Raw genomic sequence first — 21,587 nt, forward strand, 5'->3', positions numbered from 1 at the left:
AAGCTCTTACACAAACTTATGAAGTCTTGACATTTTACATGATCATTCTTCACTTTGCCTCACCAAGACCTGTCAGACACACTAAATACTCTGATATTGTTTTCTTACAATTTAAAGTCTTGTTGTTCAGGAGAAAGAAATGATGCATTAGTCCTGTGACCCTTATCATTAAGAAATATTTGAAATTTTGTTAGTGTGCATATTCAAATCATTGCATAGTAAAGAACCTACACATTTAAGTATTTACTCGCTACCTGAGTCTTCTGGACTTTCAGTGCTAACTGCTCCTTCTGTTGGTTTACCTCTATGTGGTGTCACATTTTTACTTTGGTTGAATCTTTAACATTTTTCTGTAATGAATCATATACCTATTGTCTTCTACTGAATTTCATATCCCATGATCCAGAGTTAGATTAAGCAGGTTTGATGATGGAGGGATGGATGTGTTCTATCCCTATTCTTTCAAATTTATACTAGTCTTCTCTGTAAAGCACCTTGTGCTGATGGGCTAGTGAAGGCTGCTATATAAAATAATGTTTAATTGATGATCCAGATAGCTGAAGATGCTACCTTAAATGCTAATGGTTTAAGGCTACAAATGTTGGCAGTTGTCCTGAGGAGTACGCATATTCTTAGAGTTTGTGCAACAAAAAAACAGTTTAAAATGATATTAAAATACAGGGGTGAATGATGCTGCATTTATTGGGCATGTTTATTACATCACTGCATATTCTGAGTAATATTCAAGCTTGTGGTGTGTTAAGCTTTGCAAGGAAGATTTTACTTTAATTGCTATAATCAAATAGTATGCATGGCATAACCAGATACATAATATCATCAAAAAATACAACTTGTCAATGCTGCTTTTGATTTTTTCTAACATAGGTATTATGAAAGCTGTTAATCCATGGCAATCATCAGATAAAAATACTTGAAAAACCATAAAAATACTTGAAATCCATTTTAACTGGCTCAGTGGCAATAGACAAATGAACCAGTTAAAATGTTCTCAATAAAAGATAAGTTCATTATTGAAAATGAACATAGGAGTATAAAATGTTACTGCAATTAATGGGCTGTATGGGTGCAAAGTAGCTCAGAAAGTAAGGTACCCAAGTGTTTTTTTTATTTTAATTATTTTTTTCTTTAGAAAACAGGTCTAGAAATATAATATGCTTATTAAAAACTGGTAAAAAAAAAAATGTAACCGTAAGTCTATGGGTTCCAGTCACCATTTCCAAAACAAATATAACATGAAATTAAAATATGTTAGAAATGTGAGAATCATATATTCACACAATGCAAAGACTTGATTAGAAAATAAAATAAAATCTACAAAGCTGCAAGCAATTGTATTCTAAAAGAAAATAAATGCTGTAGATGCCACACAGGCTGGATGGACAACCCGGCCAGGAAAGGGAATAGAACTGGAAGGAAGAATCGGAAAAGGTTGATGGACAGCCCATTAAAAAGAGAAATTGTGGATGGAGGCTTTTTATTCCCCCAACACGCAAGATGGCAGCAGCCTGGAGTTCTGTGCACCATAAGGAACCGGCAGTGCATGCCGGGATATGTAGCCCCGCAGAGCAGACCTGCTGGGGTCTCTGAGTACCAAGAGAGGGTGTTGTAAGGAGACAAGCTCCCTATTATGGACTTCCATATGACCCAGAAGTACTTCCATCAGGCAATCGCCCTGGCACCGGAAGTACTCCTGGGTCCGTAATAAAAGGGACCGCACCCCCTTATTCAGAGCTGGATTGTAGAGAGGCAACACTTGACTGGAGGAAGGCAGTGCAGTGGTGAGAGAGTTATTGGGAGGAGACCCAAAACCCAAAACTTGTGGGTTGTGCTTTTTGTACCATAATGAAGGTATTTGTCGTTAATAAACAACCTTTATTTGAACCCAGAACTGTGATTCTGTGTTCGTGTTGGGGTTTGGGCTCGCAGACGCCCAGGGGTTAATCACAATGTGAAACAGCAAAAGTAATACAAACAAATATTACTGTATACTGTATATAGAAAACAGTTTTCTTAAAGGTTTGTTTATTTATTCATCCGGACACTTTTAAAGTTAAGTTCAAATAATTCCTTTGACACAGACCATCAGTAAACTTTATTATTGTCCATATCAAGTCAGATCTAAGAGGCATATCCCTGTGGCTTCCCATGTAAATGGGATGGAAACACAAGAACCACTGAGAAAGAGGCACATTAGAAGGAAACACAATGTAAGCAGTCATGGGAAGTTCACCAGAGTCTGTGATACACCTTAAGATTGGTATAGAAAAGTAGACAAGTAATCTGTCACCTGAATAAAATAAAACGAGGAAAGAGAAGTGGAAAGGCAGTACCCTTGTGGCTTTCGCAAGGTGAGGAACTACAGACTATGTGAGAAAGATTTCTAATTTATTGCTGAAGGAGAGATCCCTTCTGTGAAAACTTAGACTAAGGATCCTCTTTATGATCTAAAGTCTGAGAGCAAAATGGTTTATATCTGTCAAAAGAAGTGGAAGAATAAGTGGTAGTATGTTTGGTTTGTATTCCTGGACTTTTTCTGTCTTCCTTTAAAAATGAAGAAAATTAGCAGGATTGAGAATGTTATTAAGGAATTTGCTTTTTGGCTTATGTCACAACACATATAGAACATTTTAAAAGGTGAGTTTAATACTTATTGCTGTTATTCAGTGTACCAAAGTCCAAACAATCTACAGAAGTGATCTTCAATTTAGGAAATCTAGAAGTGAATCAGTCTGGTGCTATAATTCACAGAAAAACAGAATACATAACTCTGCTTGATCTTGCCATAAACGTGAACAGTATTCTACCAGTGTACTTGCACATCGACATTGTTTTAATGTGTGATATAACCTTTTGAACTCATAAGCAAAATGAAAGTTTAATTAATTCACTTTGTGGCAATAATACAATCACCTACTGAGATAAATGGAGACTGTATATGCCCATTGTTGTAACGTGAGGAGTGACAGACAATGAAAGCAGAAAGGCCAAAGGTAATTTCATAGTCATGCCTCATTTTCAGATCAAGCTCTGTAAAGCAAAACAGGTAGGCTCAACATACCCAGGCCACTGAACACTTTGAATGGAAAGCCTACTAAACACTGTATGACTTATGCTTTTGTAACATTTGTCTTACATTATGCTGGAAAAGTATAGAAACGATCTCCTACCCATATATCATGACTTGTGTAATGCATCTTTGTAATCACAGGAACATTACTATAACGGATCTACAATGGATCCACAGTGGATCCAAAGTATAGCCAACAAGGAGAAGCTTGATGAGCTACAAAGTCACACATAAGCCAGGCCTAACACTTTTCCTACTACTAGCCCTTTTTCCAACCTGATAAAATTAAAGACCATCTCTGGAATCCAATCAAACTGTTACAAACCAGACAGTGACATTCAAGGTCTAGCTTGCAGCTGCATTATCTAAATATACAAAGTGCTTCACATTCCTTCACATATTTTTCTAAACTTAAAGGCACTGTTACACTGAGGAATTTTGTAAGCAAACAGCAGTGGTTAACTCGTTAACTGCTAATTATGTGTAGTGTTAGAGTGCATTACTCAAAAAGCTCTCAAGACTTTCTCTCTGCTGCCTGAAGTGAATGGCTGGAGCAACATTTATTCTGCCTTTGGACCATATGAAGCTGCATAACCTGGAGTTCAAAAAACCAAATACTTTGGAAAGAACTTGAATAGTAATTATTTAAATCTGCCAGTAATGTTGCTACATTTTTGAAGAGGTCAGAACTTCTGAAAAAGGAAAAAAAGGAAAAACATTAATTGGATGCTTAATGTCTACAAATCAGATGCAAATGTTACATGTTTCATTTGTATAATGACTAAATTTAAAATTACTACAATTTTATATTCATGTGTTTAATCTAAGGATGTAAATCAAGTTTAGGGTCACAAAGGAAAACTTGAATTTAGAACACAATAGTTTCAAGCACAAAATGATTACTGGTATTTTAATGTTACCCTACAAGCCATATGCATTACTTTATGCCGCACTGACAAACAAGAATACAAACTGCCTCAGTGACTCTTCCCTCTACATCTGTTTTACTGTATTTTTTCTTCCAAGAGCATCGCACAATGCACTAATGCTTATCCTAACATGCTTCTGTTTAAGTATTAAAATTGATCTTTCCTGATTTTTTTTTTTTTTTACTTATTTTACTTTTGACTTATCTTGGTTTGCTATTTCACACTTGAGTGCTCAAAAAATAGAAAGATGCAGCATGGTAAACTTTACAAGTCTATCAGATTTTTAAGGAGGTATATTATTTTCATTTCAGGTTTAGCAATGCAAACTCATAAATAAACATAAGTCATTTTTACCTAAAGATATCAGGCTTTATCAAGGCACAAAAACTTCAGTATATTGAGACCACCCCTTCATAAGCATTTAATATGGAATAGTGATTAAAGAGATGGAAACAAAATCAAAAATGGATGGACTGATTGACGGACATTAAACTTCAGATTTGCCAATTCAGTCCTCACCACTGCCTGCAATACATTCTGAATGGTAATGGCAAACCTGTAAAAGGGTCTTTGGATGATGTCCAGTATTGTGCAACACCATAAAACGCATACAATTATGGTGTAACGAGGTAAGGGATGAAAGAAAGTCATAAGAGAGAAAGTGGAAAATAGTGGAAAAAATGTGTGGGGGAAGAAAATGTGATGTCACGGAAAATGCTATTTGAGGTAAAAAAAAAAAAAAGATGCTATGAAGCCACTCTTCTTATTTTACAGGAAGACCAATGCACTTTTTAATACATTCCCATTCTTTTTTTTTGTTTTCAAGAATAAGAAATAATACATACGGGTTACATATTTAAACTGATTTAACTGTTAAAATACAACCTCAAGATAATTTCTAATGTTTAAAATACAAGTTATCAACACCTGAAAACAAAATCTATACATTTGAAGGCTAATCTCGGATTAAGCTCTTACTGCTAAAGCCAAAATTCAGAAACTGCTTTGATCTCCACTCAGCACTTTTAAAACATTGGTGAAAGTTTAAAGCAGTTTGGAATTCAAATGCCCCATAATAACCCAACGTCCTTCTCCCAACTTTAACAATAACCTGAAAAGACCTCTTTGTTTGAAACTTTGACATTGCTATTAGTAACAGAGAACTTTCTTTGTTCCCTGGGTGAAATCTGGCTGTTTACCGACACTCAATAAATAAACAAATATTGTACATAAATATATATATATAAATAAACAAACACTATGGTCTGAGCATATACCAGAATGACTACAAGAAAGAAAATTTCTGACTTATGCAGACGTATTACTGTTGGTATAAAGGAGCCCCAACAGCATTTCCTGACACACGTCTGCTGAGTAATTTGTTGGTTGAAAGTCCTCAGTGTTAGAATATTTTGAAGTATTTTTTTAGTTGCTAATACAAAGTGCATTTGAAATTAGCATGATTTTTCCAATTCTTCATGTAATAGATAAAACAGCATGGTATGCAGCATTGTACAGTATTTCCTAATGAATTTGTTGTGTATTTCTTTTTAATGCTAAAGATGTAAGACTTTTTAAAATACCTGAAATTTACTTTTTGGGAAGCAAATGTAAACTATTACAGTAATGAACATAATCACTCTTTTCATTATTTCTGTGTTTCTTTGTTTCAACTTTTTCTGTTTGGAGTGGCATGGTGGTTTAATGGTTAACAGTTCATCTTCACAGCTCCAAAGTCATTTTCTGATCTCAGTCTGGGCACTATCTGTGTGGAGGTTGTATGTTCTTGTTGTATGTGTACTGGTCTTCCACCTATAAAGTGTTATTTTACTTGGATTGTTTCCTGCCTTGCAATTGACAATGCCTTGCATCCTTGAACCAGATAATGGATTCAAGAAGTTGTCTATTTGATAGTCTCTAACAAATATTTTAATCCTGCTATAGTATCTTCTTCTTCTTCTTGCTGCTGCTCCCGTTAGGGGTTGCCACAGCGGATCATCTTCTTCCAAATCTTTCTGTCCTCTGTATCTTGTTTTGTTACATCCATCACCTGCATGTCCTCTCTCACCATATCCATAAACCTTCTTTTAGGCCTTCCTCTTTTTCTCTTGCCTGGCAGCTCTATCCTTAGCATCCTTCTCCCAATATACTCAGCATCTCTCCTCTGCACGTGTCCAAATCAGCACAATCTCACTTCTCTGACTTTGTCTCCCAACCATTCAACATCAGCTGACCCTCTAATGTACTCATTTCTAATCCTGTCCATCCTCGTCACACCCAATGCAAACCTTAGAATCTTTAACTCTGCTACCTCCAGCTCTGTCTCCTGCTTTCTGGTTAGTGCCACAGTCTCCAACCCATATAAAATAGCTGGTCTCACTACTGTCCTGTAGACCTTCCCTTTCACTCTTGCTGATATCCGTCTGTCACAAATAACTAGTGAAACTCTTCTCCACTCATTCCACCCTGCCTGAACTCTCTTTTTCACCTCTCTTCCACAATCCCCATTACTCTGTACTGTTGATACCAAGTATTTAAACTCAGCCACTTTCGCCAACTCTACTCCTTGCATCCTCACCATTCCACTGACCCCCTCTCATTTAAACACATGTATTCTGTCTTGTTCCTACTGACCTTCATTCCGCTCCTCTCTAGAGCATATCTCCACCTTTCCAGGGTTTCCTCAACCTGCTCCCTACTATCGCTACAGATCACAATGTCATCAGCAAACATCATAGTCCATGGTGACTCCTGTCTAATCTCGTCTGTCAACCTGTCCATCACCATTGTAAATAAGAAAGGGCTCAGAGCCGATCCCTGATGTAATCCCACCTCCACCTTGAATGCATCTGTTACTCCTACCACAGACCTCACCACTGTCACACTTCCTTCATACATATCCTGTACAACTTTTACATTCTTCTTTGCAAATCCCGACTTCGTCCATACAATACCACAGCTCCTCTTGAGGCACCCTGTCATATGCTTTCTCCAGGACCACAAAGACGCAATGCAACTCCTCCTGGCCTTCTCTATACTTCTCCATCAACATCCTCAGAGCAAACATTGCATCTGTGGTGCTCTTTCTTGGCATGAAACCATACTGCTGCTCACTAATCATCACCTCACTTCTTAACCTAACTTCCACTACTCTTTCCCATAACTTCATGCTGTGGCTCATCAATTTTATCCCCCTGTTGTTACTACAGTCCTGCACATCCCCCTTATTCTTAAATATCAGCACCACTTCTTCTCCACTCCTCAGACATCCTCTCACTTTCCAAGATTCCATTAAATGATCTGGTTAAAAACTCCACTGCCATTTCTCCTAAACCTCCATGCTTCCACATGTATGCCATCTGGGCCAACGGCTTTTCCATTCTTCATCCTCTTCATAGCTGTCCTTCTTACTTCATCCTTGCTAATCCGTTGCAATTCCTTATTAACTATCTCCACATCATCCAAACTCTTCTCTCTTTCGTTCTCTTCATTCATCAGCCTCTCAAAGTACTCTTTCCATCTGCTCAACACACTCTCCTCACTTGTGAGTACGTTTCCATCTTTATCCTTTATTACCTTAACCTGCTGCACATCTTTCCCACCTCAGTCCCTTTGTATAGCCAATTGGTACAGGTCCTTTTCTTCCTCCTCAGTGTCCAACCTCTCATACAACTCAAACGCCTTTTCTTTAGCCTTCGCCACCTCTCTCTTCAACTTGTGTCTTACCTCTTTGTACTCTTGTCTACTTTCTGCATCCCTCTGACTATCCCACTTCTTTGCCATCCTCTTCCTCTGTATACTTTCCTATACTTCCCCACTCCACCACCAGGTTTCCTTATCCACCTTCCTCTGTCCAGAAGTCACGCCAAGCACCCTTCTTGCTGACACCCTTACTACATCTGTTGTAGTTTCCCAACTGTCTGGTAATTTTTCACTACCACCCAGTGCCTGTCTCACCTTCTCCCTAAACTCAACCTTGCAGTCTTCCTTTTTCAACTTCCATCATTTGATCCTTGGCTGTGCCCTCACTCTCTTCCTCATCTTGATCTCCAATGTCATCCTACAGACCACCATCCTATGCTGTTTAAGTACACTTTCCCCTGCCACCACTTTGCAGTCTTCAATCTCCTTCAGATTGACTCTTCTACATAGGATGTAATCTACCTGTGTGCATCTTCCTCCACTCTTGTATGTTATCCTATGTTCCTCCCTCTTCTTAAAATATGTATTCACCACAGCCATGTCCACCATCCTTTTGGCAAAATCCACTATCCTCTGACCTTCTTCATTCCTCTCCTTGACACCATACCTACCCTTCATCTCCTCGTCTCCTCTGTTCTCTTCACCAACATATCCATTGAAATCCGCTCCAATCACCACTTTCTGTCCCTTGGGTACACTTTTCATCACTTCATCCAACTCACTCCAAAAATCTTCTTTCTCATCCATTGCACACCCAACTTGCAGGGCATATGCACTAACAACATTCATCATCACACCTCCAATTTCCAGCTTCATAATCATTACTCTGTCTGACACTCTTTTCACCTCCAAAACACTCTTGACATACTGTTCCTTCAGAAAAACCTCTACTCCATTTCTCCTCCTATCCATACCATGATGGAAAAATTGAATCCACCTCCGATCCACCTGGCCTTACTCCCCTTCCATTTAGTGTCTTGCATGCACAATATATCAACCTTTCTTCTCTCCATATCTGCTAAATCTCTCCCCTTACCAGTCATACTCCTGATATTCAAAGTTCCTACCCTCAGTTCCACTCTCTTTACCTTCCTCCTCTCCTCCTGCCTCCGAACATGTCTCCCCCCTTTTCTTCTCCTTTGGCCAACAGTAGCCCAGTTTCCGCCAGCACCCTGTTGGCTAACAGTACTGGTTAACTCAGCCACAGGGGTTCAAACCCAGCCACAGGGAATGCACAAACCAGTGTGTTTCTTCATGCCGGTCCCAAGCCCGGATAAATGGGGAGGGTTACGTCAGGAAGGGCGTCCAGTGTAAAATTTTGCCAAATCAATATGCGGACAATAATCCTGCTATAGTATAAATGTACAAAAATTAATCTATACATATTTCACATGCAAACTTTATTTCTACGTATCGTATTTACTAAGGAAAATATTTGCCATGCCCTCCTCCCCATATTCCATATGTTTATCTGATTTCCACAGGTCTCCAAGACACCATGGTCCACACTCTATGCCAGGTATTATCCTCTATGTAATTTTAAAAAATTCTACTTAAACAGAGAAAAAGGCTATAAAATGAGTTTCTCTTATTTTAATACATTCTTGTTATGCTTGTTATACTGTTATGCTTGTCATGCTGCCAGACAAGGGTGCTGGCTTCCATGGTGGTTGGACATGAAATATACACCAAATGCCCAGATAGATAGATATACCCATCACCACCAATAAAGTATACAGATTACAAAGGCTACCTGAATCGATGAAAGCAGACACAGAAAGTAGATGGATGGATGGATAGATGCACTACATCAAGCTGGTAAAAAAGAATCATTAAGCTGGTGTATACTTTGGAAAGTTACCTACCTGACTGGTAGGTAACATTAGAGGTTGCTTAATGAAAGAGAAGTAAGACATTCTGAATGACTAAGTAAATATTAATTTGTGATTATTGGCAAATTAGATTACATTTTAACCAAAGTTTATGGCTCTGTTTATGTGCACTTAGATGTGTAATTCTTCTGTATTGATGTAGTTGTCTACTACTGTATACCTTTGTAAATCTGTCTAAGCACTCTGAGAAGTGCTGATTGAAAAGCTATATAATAATAAATTAAACTGAATAAAGTGAGTTGAAAGTGACAAATTAAATTTTCTTCATGGTGTTTCATACCTGAGCCTCACTCTAAACTCACATGTAATTAAAAACAATGAAGCATTTTAACTGCTATACTTGCTGCCAGAAAAAACAAGAAGCTACCCTTCCTAAATTAAGGTTGACTATTTTAAGTTATGTATGGAACACGTGTCATTACAGTGTACAGAAAGCTACAAACAAGAGCCTAATAATAAATTCAGTTAGAATTTATCCACACACACTCAAAAAAGTGGTGAGCTTATATAGCAAAAAAAAAAAGATAATTCATGCACATTTAGATAAACTTACATAGTTACAAAAGTCTAATGCTGAAAGGTAACACAATATTATAAAAAGACACTCCCACACCTTTCCAGGTCCTAATCACCAATTATGACTCTATTAGCCTAGCCAGACAGTTTATTTGCTCCTGAGGCAGCTGAAGGGGCCTCAGATCTGGACCTCTGGTCTTCCGCTTTCCACTTGAGCGAGCACACAGTCGAGCGGCTGTCATCTGTAGACATTGAGGAGTGGCGATGGTGCCTTGTTCCTTCAGATAACAACACCTGACCTTACAACCGTTTACTGAGAAAATACTTGCTTAATGGCAGGCTGCGTGAAGCCTCTTCAGCGAGTGCAAAATGAAGGGGAAATTAAGAGGCAGTGGGATAAATCTGTGGCAGACTCACTAGACACTTCATTAAATCGCAGTTGCTTCATCTTGTAGGGCACTAATAGAAACAGAGCCCTCGTTAGCTGGTGTGCAAAAGATCAATCACATACTAAGAGACGTGCTTGGGTTTCCAGCTTCTAGAAGACACAAGCTGGGGAAAGAGAGCACGCACACACACACAAAAAAAAAAAAAGACGTATTTAAGCCCCGTCAGGAAGACTCTGAATGGCCTCTCAGCAAGTTCCTTAAATTACCTTGCCAGTAACTGACTCAAGCACCAATGCTCAGAGGAACTTGTTAAAGTCTCCCTTTTCAAACAACTGCCTGCTAATATACGACTATTGGGCCTTGGTCAAAAGTTCATAATGTGCATATGTAAAAAGGTAGCCGACAGCCTGAGGGCTGAAACCGGAGGAAAATAATTGCGGTAAAATGCTGAAAATGCTGTGCTGAGGTTCCCCCTGACTTGAGTCCCATAGGAAAAAGGTTGATTAGAGCTGAAAGCCCCTTGAAATTTTTTCCCCATTATTATTTTTTTTTGTCACCAAGTAATTTTTATTTCTCATTTGCTTTCTTTTAATTTTGTCATAAAACAACAAAAATGTCATAAATATATTCAGCAATGATTCTTTTGACTTAATATTTGATGTGAAAGTGAAATCCCTTAATTGTACAGAACACACGTATATCATAACCAGCAGTTCATTTAAAATCCACTTCATCCAATTCAGGGGTCAGAGCCTACTCTGGCAGCACCAGCCACCAGGCAGTCCACTAGTACAGCATACAGTAGATTATATATTAGATATAAAAATTTTACAAATAGAAAATTAGCTTGCAGCTTTCTACAATACAATAGCTAATGGAAATCCGTAATTAAACAAACATTACATGTCCATTCATTCTTGAGGCAGTAAATCTTTTTCAGGGTTGTGGGTGCCAGAGCCCCTTCTAGAAGCATCAGGAACAAATCAGGGACAACCCTGGCCAAACCACCAGCACACTGCTGAGCTCATTTGTACACAAATCCTACGCTCACTCAATCAGGACTAATTTAGAGTCACCAATTAGCCTCACACTGACATTTTTTTGTTTGTACCTGAGAAAAACCCAACCAAACTTGCGAAGAACATATTAACTTTATACAGTAATTAATGTTCAAACCCAAGACTCTGAAGCTGCAAATCAACAGTACCAACCATTATATCATTTTGCTAAGCAACAGTGCAAATACAGCTTCATTAAATCATTTTTTAAAGGAGTATATAATGGTGGTACAGAAAATTATATCACCTTTCAGGACATAAATCTATGTTCATTGTTACCTTTTATATATTGTTCAGTTGTCCTACTTATATTTACACTAACTTCCAGGGGACTTTGGTGTTCTCTCGCACTCAGAATTCACAATCAGTGACAGCACTAAACTAGCATGGTGCAAGGTGGACTGAGAATTGGTATGTGATTTCAGCAAAGGACTGGCATCCAATTCAAATTTGCCTTTTGCCTTCAGTGTACAGCTGCTGGACAAGCTTTACCTCCTTATAAACCTGTACTGGTGAAATCAGTGCAAAAAACAGGCATATTGATTATATTTGTTTTCAGCAAGTCAAGTAGCTGACATGGTATAGTTGTCATTGAGAACAACAAAATGTCCTACACTAACTTTATCAAATATGAAATGTGAACTTTTAAATAGGTGGATACTTTATAAGTCTATGGAAATATTAATTTAAACATCAGTTACTTTGTAAACATTTAAAAAGGGAGGAGAGTGTTTTATTATCCATCAATCTCAAAAGCAAATTTTTAAGGACAAGCAAATTAAAATAGTTTGGGTTGGAATGAATAACAACTTTCTTTTTAATTACTCATTGATGACACATTAATCAAATAGACAATATTATGGTAAAAGGTGTCTTACTTCACAACAAACTCCTACTACTACTGCTGCTAACAAAATATTGATCTGCTGTACTGTACCCTTTTGCGTCATGTAAGCAAAATGACAAAACAAGTCAAATTTAGCCTCTGGCTTTCAACAATTTATATTTAGGGAATGGTGTGCAAACTGATTGAGCTGACAGTACTGTTCTGTAATCTTGAGTTACATACCACATGGACTGAACTACTGCAGCTACACAAGGATGCAGCCATTTTTATTTGGAACAAAGTACTTAAGGTGTTCAACAAATAATTCTTAAAAACATGATAGTGTAGTATTTTGTCTTTTTACTAGTCAATAATCTGCAGTTATTCAACAAAACAGCTATGCTCAAAGAAATGTAACATAAGGACATAGTACAGTATAGCAGGTGGGAACTGCTCTGCAGTCTTCTAATCGCTCATTTCCACTATAGCCTGTTCTTGCTGCCATTCAGAGAATGTTTCTTTGTTTTAAAATAGAAAATTTAGAAATTCAGTAATGCTTTTAAATGGGAAGTTTTAAAGATATTTTAAACAAAAATGAAACATTTTTGATAGATTTTCTCAGAAGACAAATAATATGTCAATCAAACAATAAAAAAATAAACTTAAGTACATCGGGTGAAAGCATTAAATTGCCTGATAACAGTGGACAGAAAACATTTCTTTTTGTAATTCCACTTTTACGGAAATAAGGTTTGATAAAATTTGAAGTAAATGATAACATTATCAAGATATTGTACTCTGTGTAGTTTATATGGACTCTATCAAGCAGGGGAATCCTCATGAGGCTCAGGCATAATACTAGTATTATAAATCTGCAGGAACAAGCATAAAAATACAGTCTATGAACTTCAAACGGATAGCAACATTCTTACCTGTTAATACAAAGAAACCATCAAGTGCGCTATGTTTAAATCATTTTAGTCCTTAAAGTGATGCACCCATGCAGAAGAACTATTATTACAGGGGAATAATGCACATGCTTTGTAGAAATGGTGTTTTCACTAACTACACAGATTCACAAATGCTTCCAAAAATGTTCAGAACAGGTTTCCCAGATTAGACTGCATTTAACATATTAAAGTTTTACTTAAAACCCACAAGAAATAGACTGAATAGGGAAACACTTTATTCACAGTCACTAAAATAAAATGTGTTAAGTTGGATCAATCAATGTACTTAATATGACAGAAAACAACCTCAAAATGTTGAAAAAACTTCCAAGAAATAAACTTGAAAGGCACTGTTTGTATACAATTTTAAAAAAATGGATACAATCCAATGCTGACCTTTTTTCGCATTCTGGAGGTTAGGTGAGCTTGATATAAGTCTGGTAAAGTGCTATCAATCATTGTTTGCTCATATTGTACATCAAAGCAGGGAGATCATTACATTTTGAGATGGTTGCTCTTCATGCAGGGCAATAAAATAAAGACCCAACTGATTTGACTGATTGATTGTTAATTGATGCAGGGTAATGGGTGTATTGATGGGCCGTATGATATAAATATGCATAGTAAATGCATGCACAGTGGTGCTTATGAGGAAAATGCAATCAGTTAACCATTTTACTACCCTGTGAATTGATCTGTACCACCTCATGTCACACTGTCTCAAATCCTGCCATGTTTAAGAATATAATAAAATTAATTTACTTGCATGCTGCTTTCCACTCAAACAGTATTTGAAAATATTTTCACTATCAAAATTTGGAGTGTTAAGCCTAAGGTAATTCAAGCAGCTACAAAAAATCTTAATATTTATAAGGGGATTTTGCTTTTAATGAAAAGAGAATGGATAATACAATGCAACATGATGGCATACAGGTACAGTAACTAATAGCTTCAAAAGGTGAAAATCTTCACTTGTTTCACATAATTGTCATAACAAAAGTTACGAACAACAAATTCCCATAATTGTTAAATGTTTAAAGAACTTTGTACTGCATTGAAAAATAAACTCTGATTACAAATTGACTTATTTCTATATGACACTTAACACTTTAGAAGGAGATCAGTTTTGAGCTGGGATTGTGGGTGAAGGCCCCAACTACAAACTACAGTGATAAAGACTGCCTATTGGATGTGTTAGTGTAGTCAAAACACCATCATATGGGGCATTTCAAATAATAGAAGCGCAGTTGGGGGTTAACAATTAACAATGATTCCCCCTGAGCAACAGGTGGTAGCAGTGAGGCCCACTATCTTATCCTGCTTAACAGTCTAATGAGCAGACTTAAAAGCCGGAGCTCAAGAATGTTGAAATACCTGTGGCCACCAGACAGTGCTCTATGTGTATGAACTACGATTTACACACAGCACATGGACCTTGGAGCTAGTTCCTGGGTTTGCCTTGGAAGAGGTCTCAGGTTCAGGGTATAAAGCCACCATCTTCCCCTAAGCCTAGTGAACTTTAAGTCAGACAGAAAGTTCACATGGTAGGAGGAAGAGAAGCCAGAGTAACAAGGTGAGGAAGTCTGCAGATTCAGAATTTTGGACTACATTTGGTTGAGTAAGCATATACAAGTGAAAACTATTATACAGTTACACTAGGTTCAGAGGGGCAATTTTCTTTTAATTAATACTTTATTCCTCTCCACATTTTCCATTCCTTGAGCTTATTGCTTTTTTTAAATATATTACCACTTGTTGCATACTTTAGACTTCACTGAAGATTATTTTGAATTTGGACAATGTCTCAACAGTGTCCCTTACTGATCACAACTCATAAATGTTTCTTTCATTAAAGAAACGTGGAAAAATGTTTTCTTTTTCGATATTGAACATTAACAACTATTCCACATACTGTATGATGACTGAATAAATCAAGTAAACCAGAGACTCAAACCAAATTTACCTTCAAAAGAACAATGCCCTTGCACTACCTTATTTTGTTTGCTCCTAACTAACATTAAAGAAGAATGATATCTAATTGAAATGAATCCACTATACGCCTGTCTAAGTTCACATACAGCCAAAGAAAGTACTGTATGATTTAAAATGCTGGCAACAACAAATTAAAAATGGACACCATCAGCATAAAAAAAATGGCTGCACCCCAAACAAAAAAGATGGTCACAAAATGACATCACGGTAAAAACAATACAATATTCCAAATTTCACCAAAACAAAACTGTGTAATAATGCATAATTAGAGATCCACAAAAATGGCTCAAATATGTTTTAAAACCTGAGTTTATAATATTACTGATGTTGCACAACAGGAGATCCTAGAGATACTGGAATGGCAGGCACAACACTCTTTAACCTTGCAACTTTGTGGCTGACATAATAAAATAACATCAAGAACAAAGTCTATTCATACTGTACTTACTATCATTGAAACCTCAGTCACTCCAAAAGAAAAGAGCTTGGAACTGAACTCCTAACTTAAAACTGAAGTCTCCAGAGGATAATTCCCAGATCTGTTCACACTTTAGCTGATGGCTAATCATTATAAGACCAATGCAGACTGTGTTCCAGCTATGGAAGGAATATCTGCAAGTTGTGCATGCACAGATACGCTATGAGATTTCGGGGAGGAAAATTTATCCCCACATTCGACACACTGTGTAATAGCATGTCTTGCCATGTGGGAGAGTGCATCTCTTCTAACCTGTCTAGCTTATTAATGTCATTGGCAGGACGTCAAGGCACAGCCAAGAGTTAGAGAGTCTTCTTTAGGAGCCAAAGTGTGACTTTGTGTATGTTCATAAGATTAACACTTCATGAAAATATAAAAATGAGCAAAACTGAGAGTGAGAGAGTTACATATACATTTAACATACGTCACACAGTCTCCCACCCTTAAAATTAGAAGCTAGAGTCCCATTTCTAAATAAAAGTCCCAGCCCATTTCACTACCCTCAACTATCACCATAAGGTATTTACAGTACATACAAGTAACATATAATCTTGTGCAAATCATGCCTGCCCTACTGAAATGAAAGAAGCCAATTAAAGAGATTCTGGGTACTCAAAAATAAGCCTGCTGTGTAACTAACACAGATTTTGCATTAAATCACAGAATGTGATGTGATCCGTAGTAGGACCCTGAACCTGCTGTTTGAGAAATGGAAATCTGGACAACAGTTATCAGCTGGTGCTACTTTTGTTCAAAATGGGCAATTTAAGCTTATGAAAAAAATGTTAAAAAAAAAAACAGTCACCAACTTTTTTGTTTCCATGCAAACAGCAATACAGGTACACGATTAATCATTTCTAATATTGAAAATGAAAACAAATTAATTTAACCCCAACAGCACAGTGCAGTGTTGGAGGTTTAATATTGTTTTTGGTCTTCTTTACTTGACATTATGCTTATGCTTGCAGCCTAATGTAATCTCCAAGGATTCTGTGAGCTGTGTACAAGCAATTAAAATGATACCATCTTCATATCACTGAAACCAATAAATGAAATAATATTACTGTTTTATTAAGTACCCTAATGTCAAGAACAGTGCAAGGTGGGATTTTATGAAGTCACTCTATTTGTTATGCATTTCATATGTTCAAAGCAAAGATTCATGTTTTAAGGTTTTCCAACTCTGCATGGAATACTTGCTATGAGAAGACAATGGCTCTATCGACAAATCAGGAAGCATTTTTAATGTCAATGAAAAAAGAGAAACTATAAAACCAGAAAATTTTGCCAGATATTTTTTTTAGTGTACACTTTCTTATAATACTTAATCAAGAACCTTTTTAATGTAATATTCATTTTAAAAAGAAATATAAATTAACTCCCATACACACTACTCACTCGATTTATGTGTCATATAGCACTTAAAGAAGTGAGGCAGAGTCTATCCACTAAAGATAAAAATAGTTCAATACTTATTTTAGAATGTTTGTATTAAATGCCAGCATTGAATACTTGAAATAAATTGTCTAATCTCCTACTCGTTTTGATTACTTAAAAAAATGCCAACACATTCTGAGCATAAATGACCACCCATTAATTTCCGTGTGAGAGTTTCTTGTATTAATTCAAGGCACTGAAGGTATAGACTATATTTTAGTTCTGACATCTGTGTCAGCAAGTGGTTTAGGAAAAAAGGACTTAAACCCATATGTTTTCCATTCCAATTTGACTTTACCCACAGGTTCACTGTGTGAGATCTTAGCAAGTCAATTAATCTCCTTGTATTTCATTCTTTGGGTAGGGTGTGAAAACTAATGTCCTGCTATGAATGCCCCTGCAGCAGCTGTAGCGTTTACACCATTTAATCTATGATGTACTTTCAAAAATCTTTAGGAATAAAAGATCCTGTCACTTAAAATGATTCACATGTAAAATGTTTGGTTTAAAATCAAACACTCAAATGCCACGATGTAAGAAATTTCCTACTTCAAACAACGAGAATTTCTGTAAAATGAGGATTGTCCTTATTTATGAAAAACTTAAGCAATGGTCTAGCTAAGAAATATCCTCTCATAATCACTGATGGACATTAATTCCTAAAACATGTTGTTTATCTACAGTAGAAAAAGTCTTGAAATGTCAGATTGACCTGATGGTTGACATCTCCTAGGAAAGGTGGTCAAGAGAAGCAGAAGTGCACCACAACATCAAGCAACTAGAAAGAGTAATAGCTAATTTGTATTACAGAATGGGAAATGTTAAGACCTTTGAAAAACTGCAAAATTAATTATGAAAAATAATATATACTCTATATTTAATAAAGCAACTGTCAGAATGATTAAATGGTCAAAAAGGAGTCATCACTAATGGGTAGTGAAACAGATGAAAATTGAGTAGTTAGATGACAAAAACTGATAAACCACCAAATGAAGAATACAGATGGAAAACCAAAACATATGGAGGGATGTCAGTACAGAAATCAAAACAGAAATGACAGACATTACTAAGTAATACACCCAAGCAATAGTGCTTGCCAGAACATGAGGAAAATATCATCTGCAGTTGTAGTCATTAATAGTAAGAACTTACTAAAATGAACAGCACATTCCTAGAAAACAACAGTCATACTTTAAAGATACACTGGAGGTAGAAAAGTTGTTAGCCCACATGCCAGTTATGGCAAGATGTCTTTACTGAAAGCTGATCAAAAGGGAATTTACTATATTAAGGATTACAACTGGGAAGATGAGGAAATATGATGCAGGAAAATGGTATACGGAATGGGTAGAGAGCTTAGGTTGACAAAAAAATCCACTAGGCTTTATAGCTGAAAGAGGCAGAAGAAAAATAAAATAGGTTGAGCTATCAAAGAAGTATGTGTCCGGTCCATTATTCTTTTCACCTTGAGTGTTAATCATCTTCTAAAACCATTACTAAAAGCTAAAGCCTTATATACACCAATATGCATTTAAGCCAATATGCATAGCACCCAAAATAATTAACCCAGGATTCTGAGGAGTTAAGACAAGGTGGCCTGAGTCAAACTAGATTAAAGCACAAAAAAGGGGAAAAAAGACTCATAATATTAAAGGTGATATGAACAATAAAAAAGCTGCAAAATGGATAGAGGGGTCAATGACGATGGAAACAGAATAGAGTGGGTGATGATTGACTGTGTTTTGCATAGTTTCATGTTTTCTTTTTTCTTGTGCTCATCTCTATCATGATTGAGACACATGTAAGGGTACTACACAGCTGGGAATTCTTGACACTCAAGTTGGCTTTATTGTACTGTACGCATAAGGTTGTTTATGCTGTTCAGTGCTGATGACAGAGAGAAACATATAACTTGTGAACAATAAAGGCAATCAATCAAAAACTTAGTCACTTTAAGAGTGCAAAGCTTCACTGAAAATTAAATATATTGTCTCTTAATTTTGACAACACGTTCCAAAGTAATCTCAGTCTAGACAGATAAAAGCAATATGACATTTACTGGAAAGAACACAGCTTGACCCTTGGGGATGAGTGACACTGTCCACATGGAGTTTGTGGCAGAGGTTATCACTAGCATATTTGTTTCATCTGGGATTTTTATTTTATAGTTCAAAACAAATGAAAAGCAATTATGCAATCTAACAGTGAAATATATGAAATTATGCCAAGAATGATCTGACAGTAAATTACTGAGGACGATATGTTTAGATCACTCTCTTTATCTGAAGAAACTAGCTCTGCCAACACACACACACAGCTTTTCAGAGGTTAGGTTTTTGATTGTATGAATTAAAATAATTATTGTATATACTGTAATAATGTTACATGCAAATTTAAACTGAGACGTCTAGGCATCCTTTGGAAACAAAAATCTCAAACATTTTAGGCTTATTAAATGATAAAACAAATAAGATGTAACTAAATTGAATTATTTTATGTAAGAATTTGGAAATGTTCAATTCATAAAACAAACTAAACAAAAAGTGACATTGTACGTTATACACATGTTTTGGTTTGTTTTACAGACCAATCAGAGTACCTTTTATGATGTCCAAGTTCTATATACACAAAAGAAATAAACACCAGACTAAACTTTAAAATTTCCTTTTTATTACATTCTCCGTTGCCTTTATACTACAGAAACTATTGAATGCAAATTTTCATTGCCACCACTCTTTTCATCAAAGGCTATTTTTGTGCCTTATTAAACTACACCGTTAATTTCATTAGATGGCTTCTTTCTCCATTTCACATTCTAGATGGAATATTCTGAATTTACACTCATGCTGTCTTTTACTTTTGCACAACATTTGCCATAGTAAATCTAAGTTCAATGCAAGTGGTTTAGTCTATGGTTTTGCATGCCTGCATTTTTTAAAACAGGCTCCTTATGTAATAGTTTTTCAATCAGTCTAATTCAGATCACAGTAGAAAATCATATTTGCTAATTTGCTTAAATATTTCTGGTTATGAGGAGCCACAGGGCACACCTGAATTCAAAGCAGGACGTTGTCCAGAAGGGTCATCAGTAATAGCAAAATAACAAAAACATAAAAATATGCCAGGTGGAGAGAGGGAGCAAGAGAATGCAACCTCGTAAACCAATGTGTCAAAAGATTAACACACATCCACGGTATACTATGCTTCACATCTCATTTAGTTTGGAATTTATGCATGGAGTGTTGAAAAAGAGAAAACAGAAATTAATCTTAAGATTTTTTTTAATAAAACTTATGCCCAGTGAGATTTTCTATGGTCTAAAATAAAACCAAAAATAATAATAATAAAGAGTGGAAAAACAAATTGGCTGCAAATACTTTAGGAAGAAAAGTGCAAAAATTGAATTCACAATGCAAGATATTGGAGTGGAACATTTGTCCACAATTTGACATCATATCAGACTAAAATACATACATTTCCAAGGTGTTGTTTTGTTCCTTTTTCCCCCTCATACAAACAGGTTTAGATTTGTCTTCTGGCCTCCTAAGGAGTGTTCATTCCACAATAATTCTACTTTCAAATTACAACAAAGCAAGAAGATCAGACAACTTCACATGAGGTGAAGCTCATGGATATTCAAACAAGCTTATTCTACCGATGAGATGTTCTGTGTTTCACACTGTAATTATAAGCACTGCCTTTGCAGAGAAAAAATATGGTCCATGTGACACCTTGCTTGAAAGATTAAAGATTTAAAAAGATGGCATAATATGTAAATATTCTGAACTGTACATTGGCAGTGAATTTTCACAGAAGTTTTTACTTGTGTTTACATGCATTGGCTCTTATGTAAAAAGAACAAATAAACACCGATATACTAAATGGCACTCTAAATAAGTCAGACACAAAGCTCGTATTAATACCATTAAACAGTGAAGTGTAAAAGACAAAGGATAACTAATCTCTTCTTTGCTTAAATACCTAGTAGTTATGGCAAAAACAAGACCCATATTGTTTTTTGAAGTGGGAAGATGTGTTTTCATTATGAAACTATTTAGCAATAAAAGACAATTTTTGAATGAAAAAAAAAATTAATTTAAATAAGGAAAACGTAACAAAATTAGAAATAGCACAATATATGGTCTAATGCCCAAACTGTTGTAAGGTTAAATAAGACACTTGTTCCTTGCTACTATATGAGAGAGAAAGCTAACGGCTTGCTGTATAATTTCAAATTACACTTCCGTATACAACCCAAGTAATTCATAGAAGCTTCCTCTTTTCAAACATGATTTTTCTTCTATGAAGACATACCGCATACATCTGAAAT

General features: G+C 36.2%; 2 protein-coding genes across 3 annotated transcripts in view; both read right to left on the bottom strand.

Moving 5' to 3' along the window:
* wwox (WW domain containing oxidoreductase) overlaps window positions 1-21,587 on the bottom strand; it is a 1,257,913-nt gene that overhangs the window by 814,043 nt on the left and 422,283 nt on the right. The gene's annotated exons all lie outside the window — the stretch shown is intronic.
* On the bottom strand, window positions 7,469-8,655 carry LOC127529187 (uncharacterized). The gene is made up of 2 exons (XM_051932124.1): window positions 7,988-8,655; window positions 7,469-7,593 (listed from the first exon to the last, which is right to left on the bottom strand). The coding sequence occupies exon 1, from the start codon at window positions 8,629-8,631 to the stop codon at window positions 8,020-8,022; it is 612 nt and encodes a 203-aa protein (XP_051788084.1). The 5' UTR covers window positions 8,632-8,655; the 3' UTR covers window positions 7,469-7,593; window positions 7,988-8,019.

Source organism: Erpetoichthys calabaricus, chromosome 9 (genome assembly GCF_900747795.2).
Source record: "Erpetoichthys calabaricus chromosome 9, fErpCal1.3, whole genome shotgun sequence".
Taxonomy (NCBI): domain Eukaryota; kingdom Metazoa; phylum Chordata; class Cladistia; order Polypteriformes; family Polypteridae; genus Erpetoichthys; species Erpetoichthys calabaricus.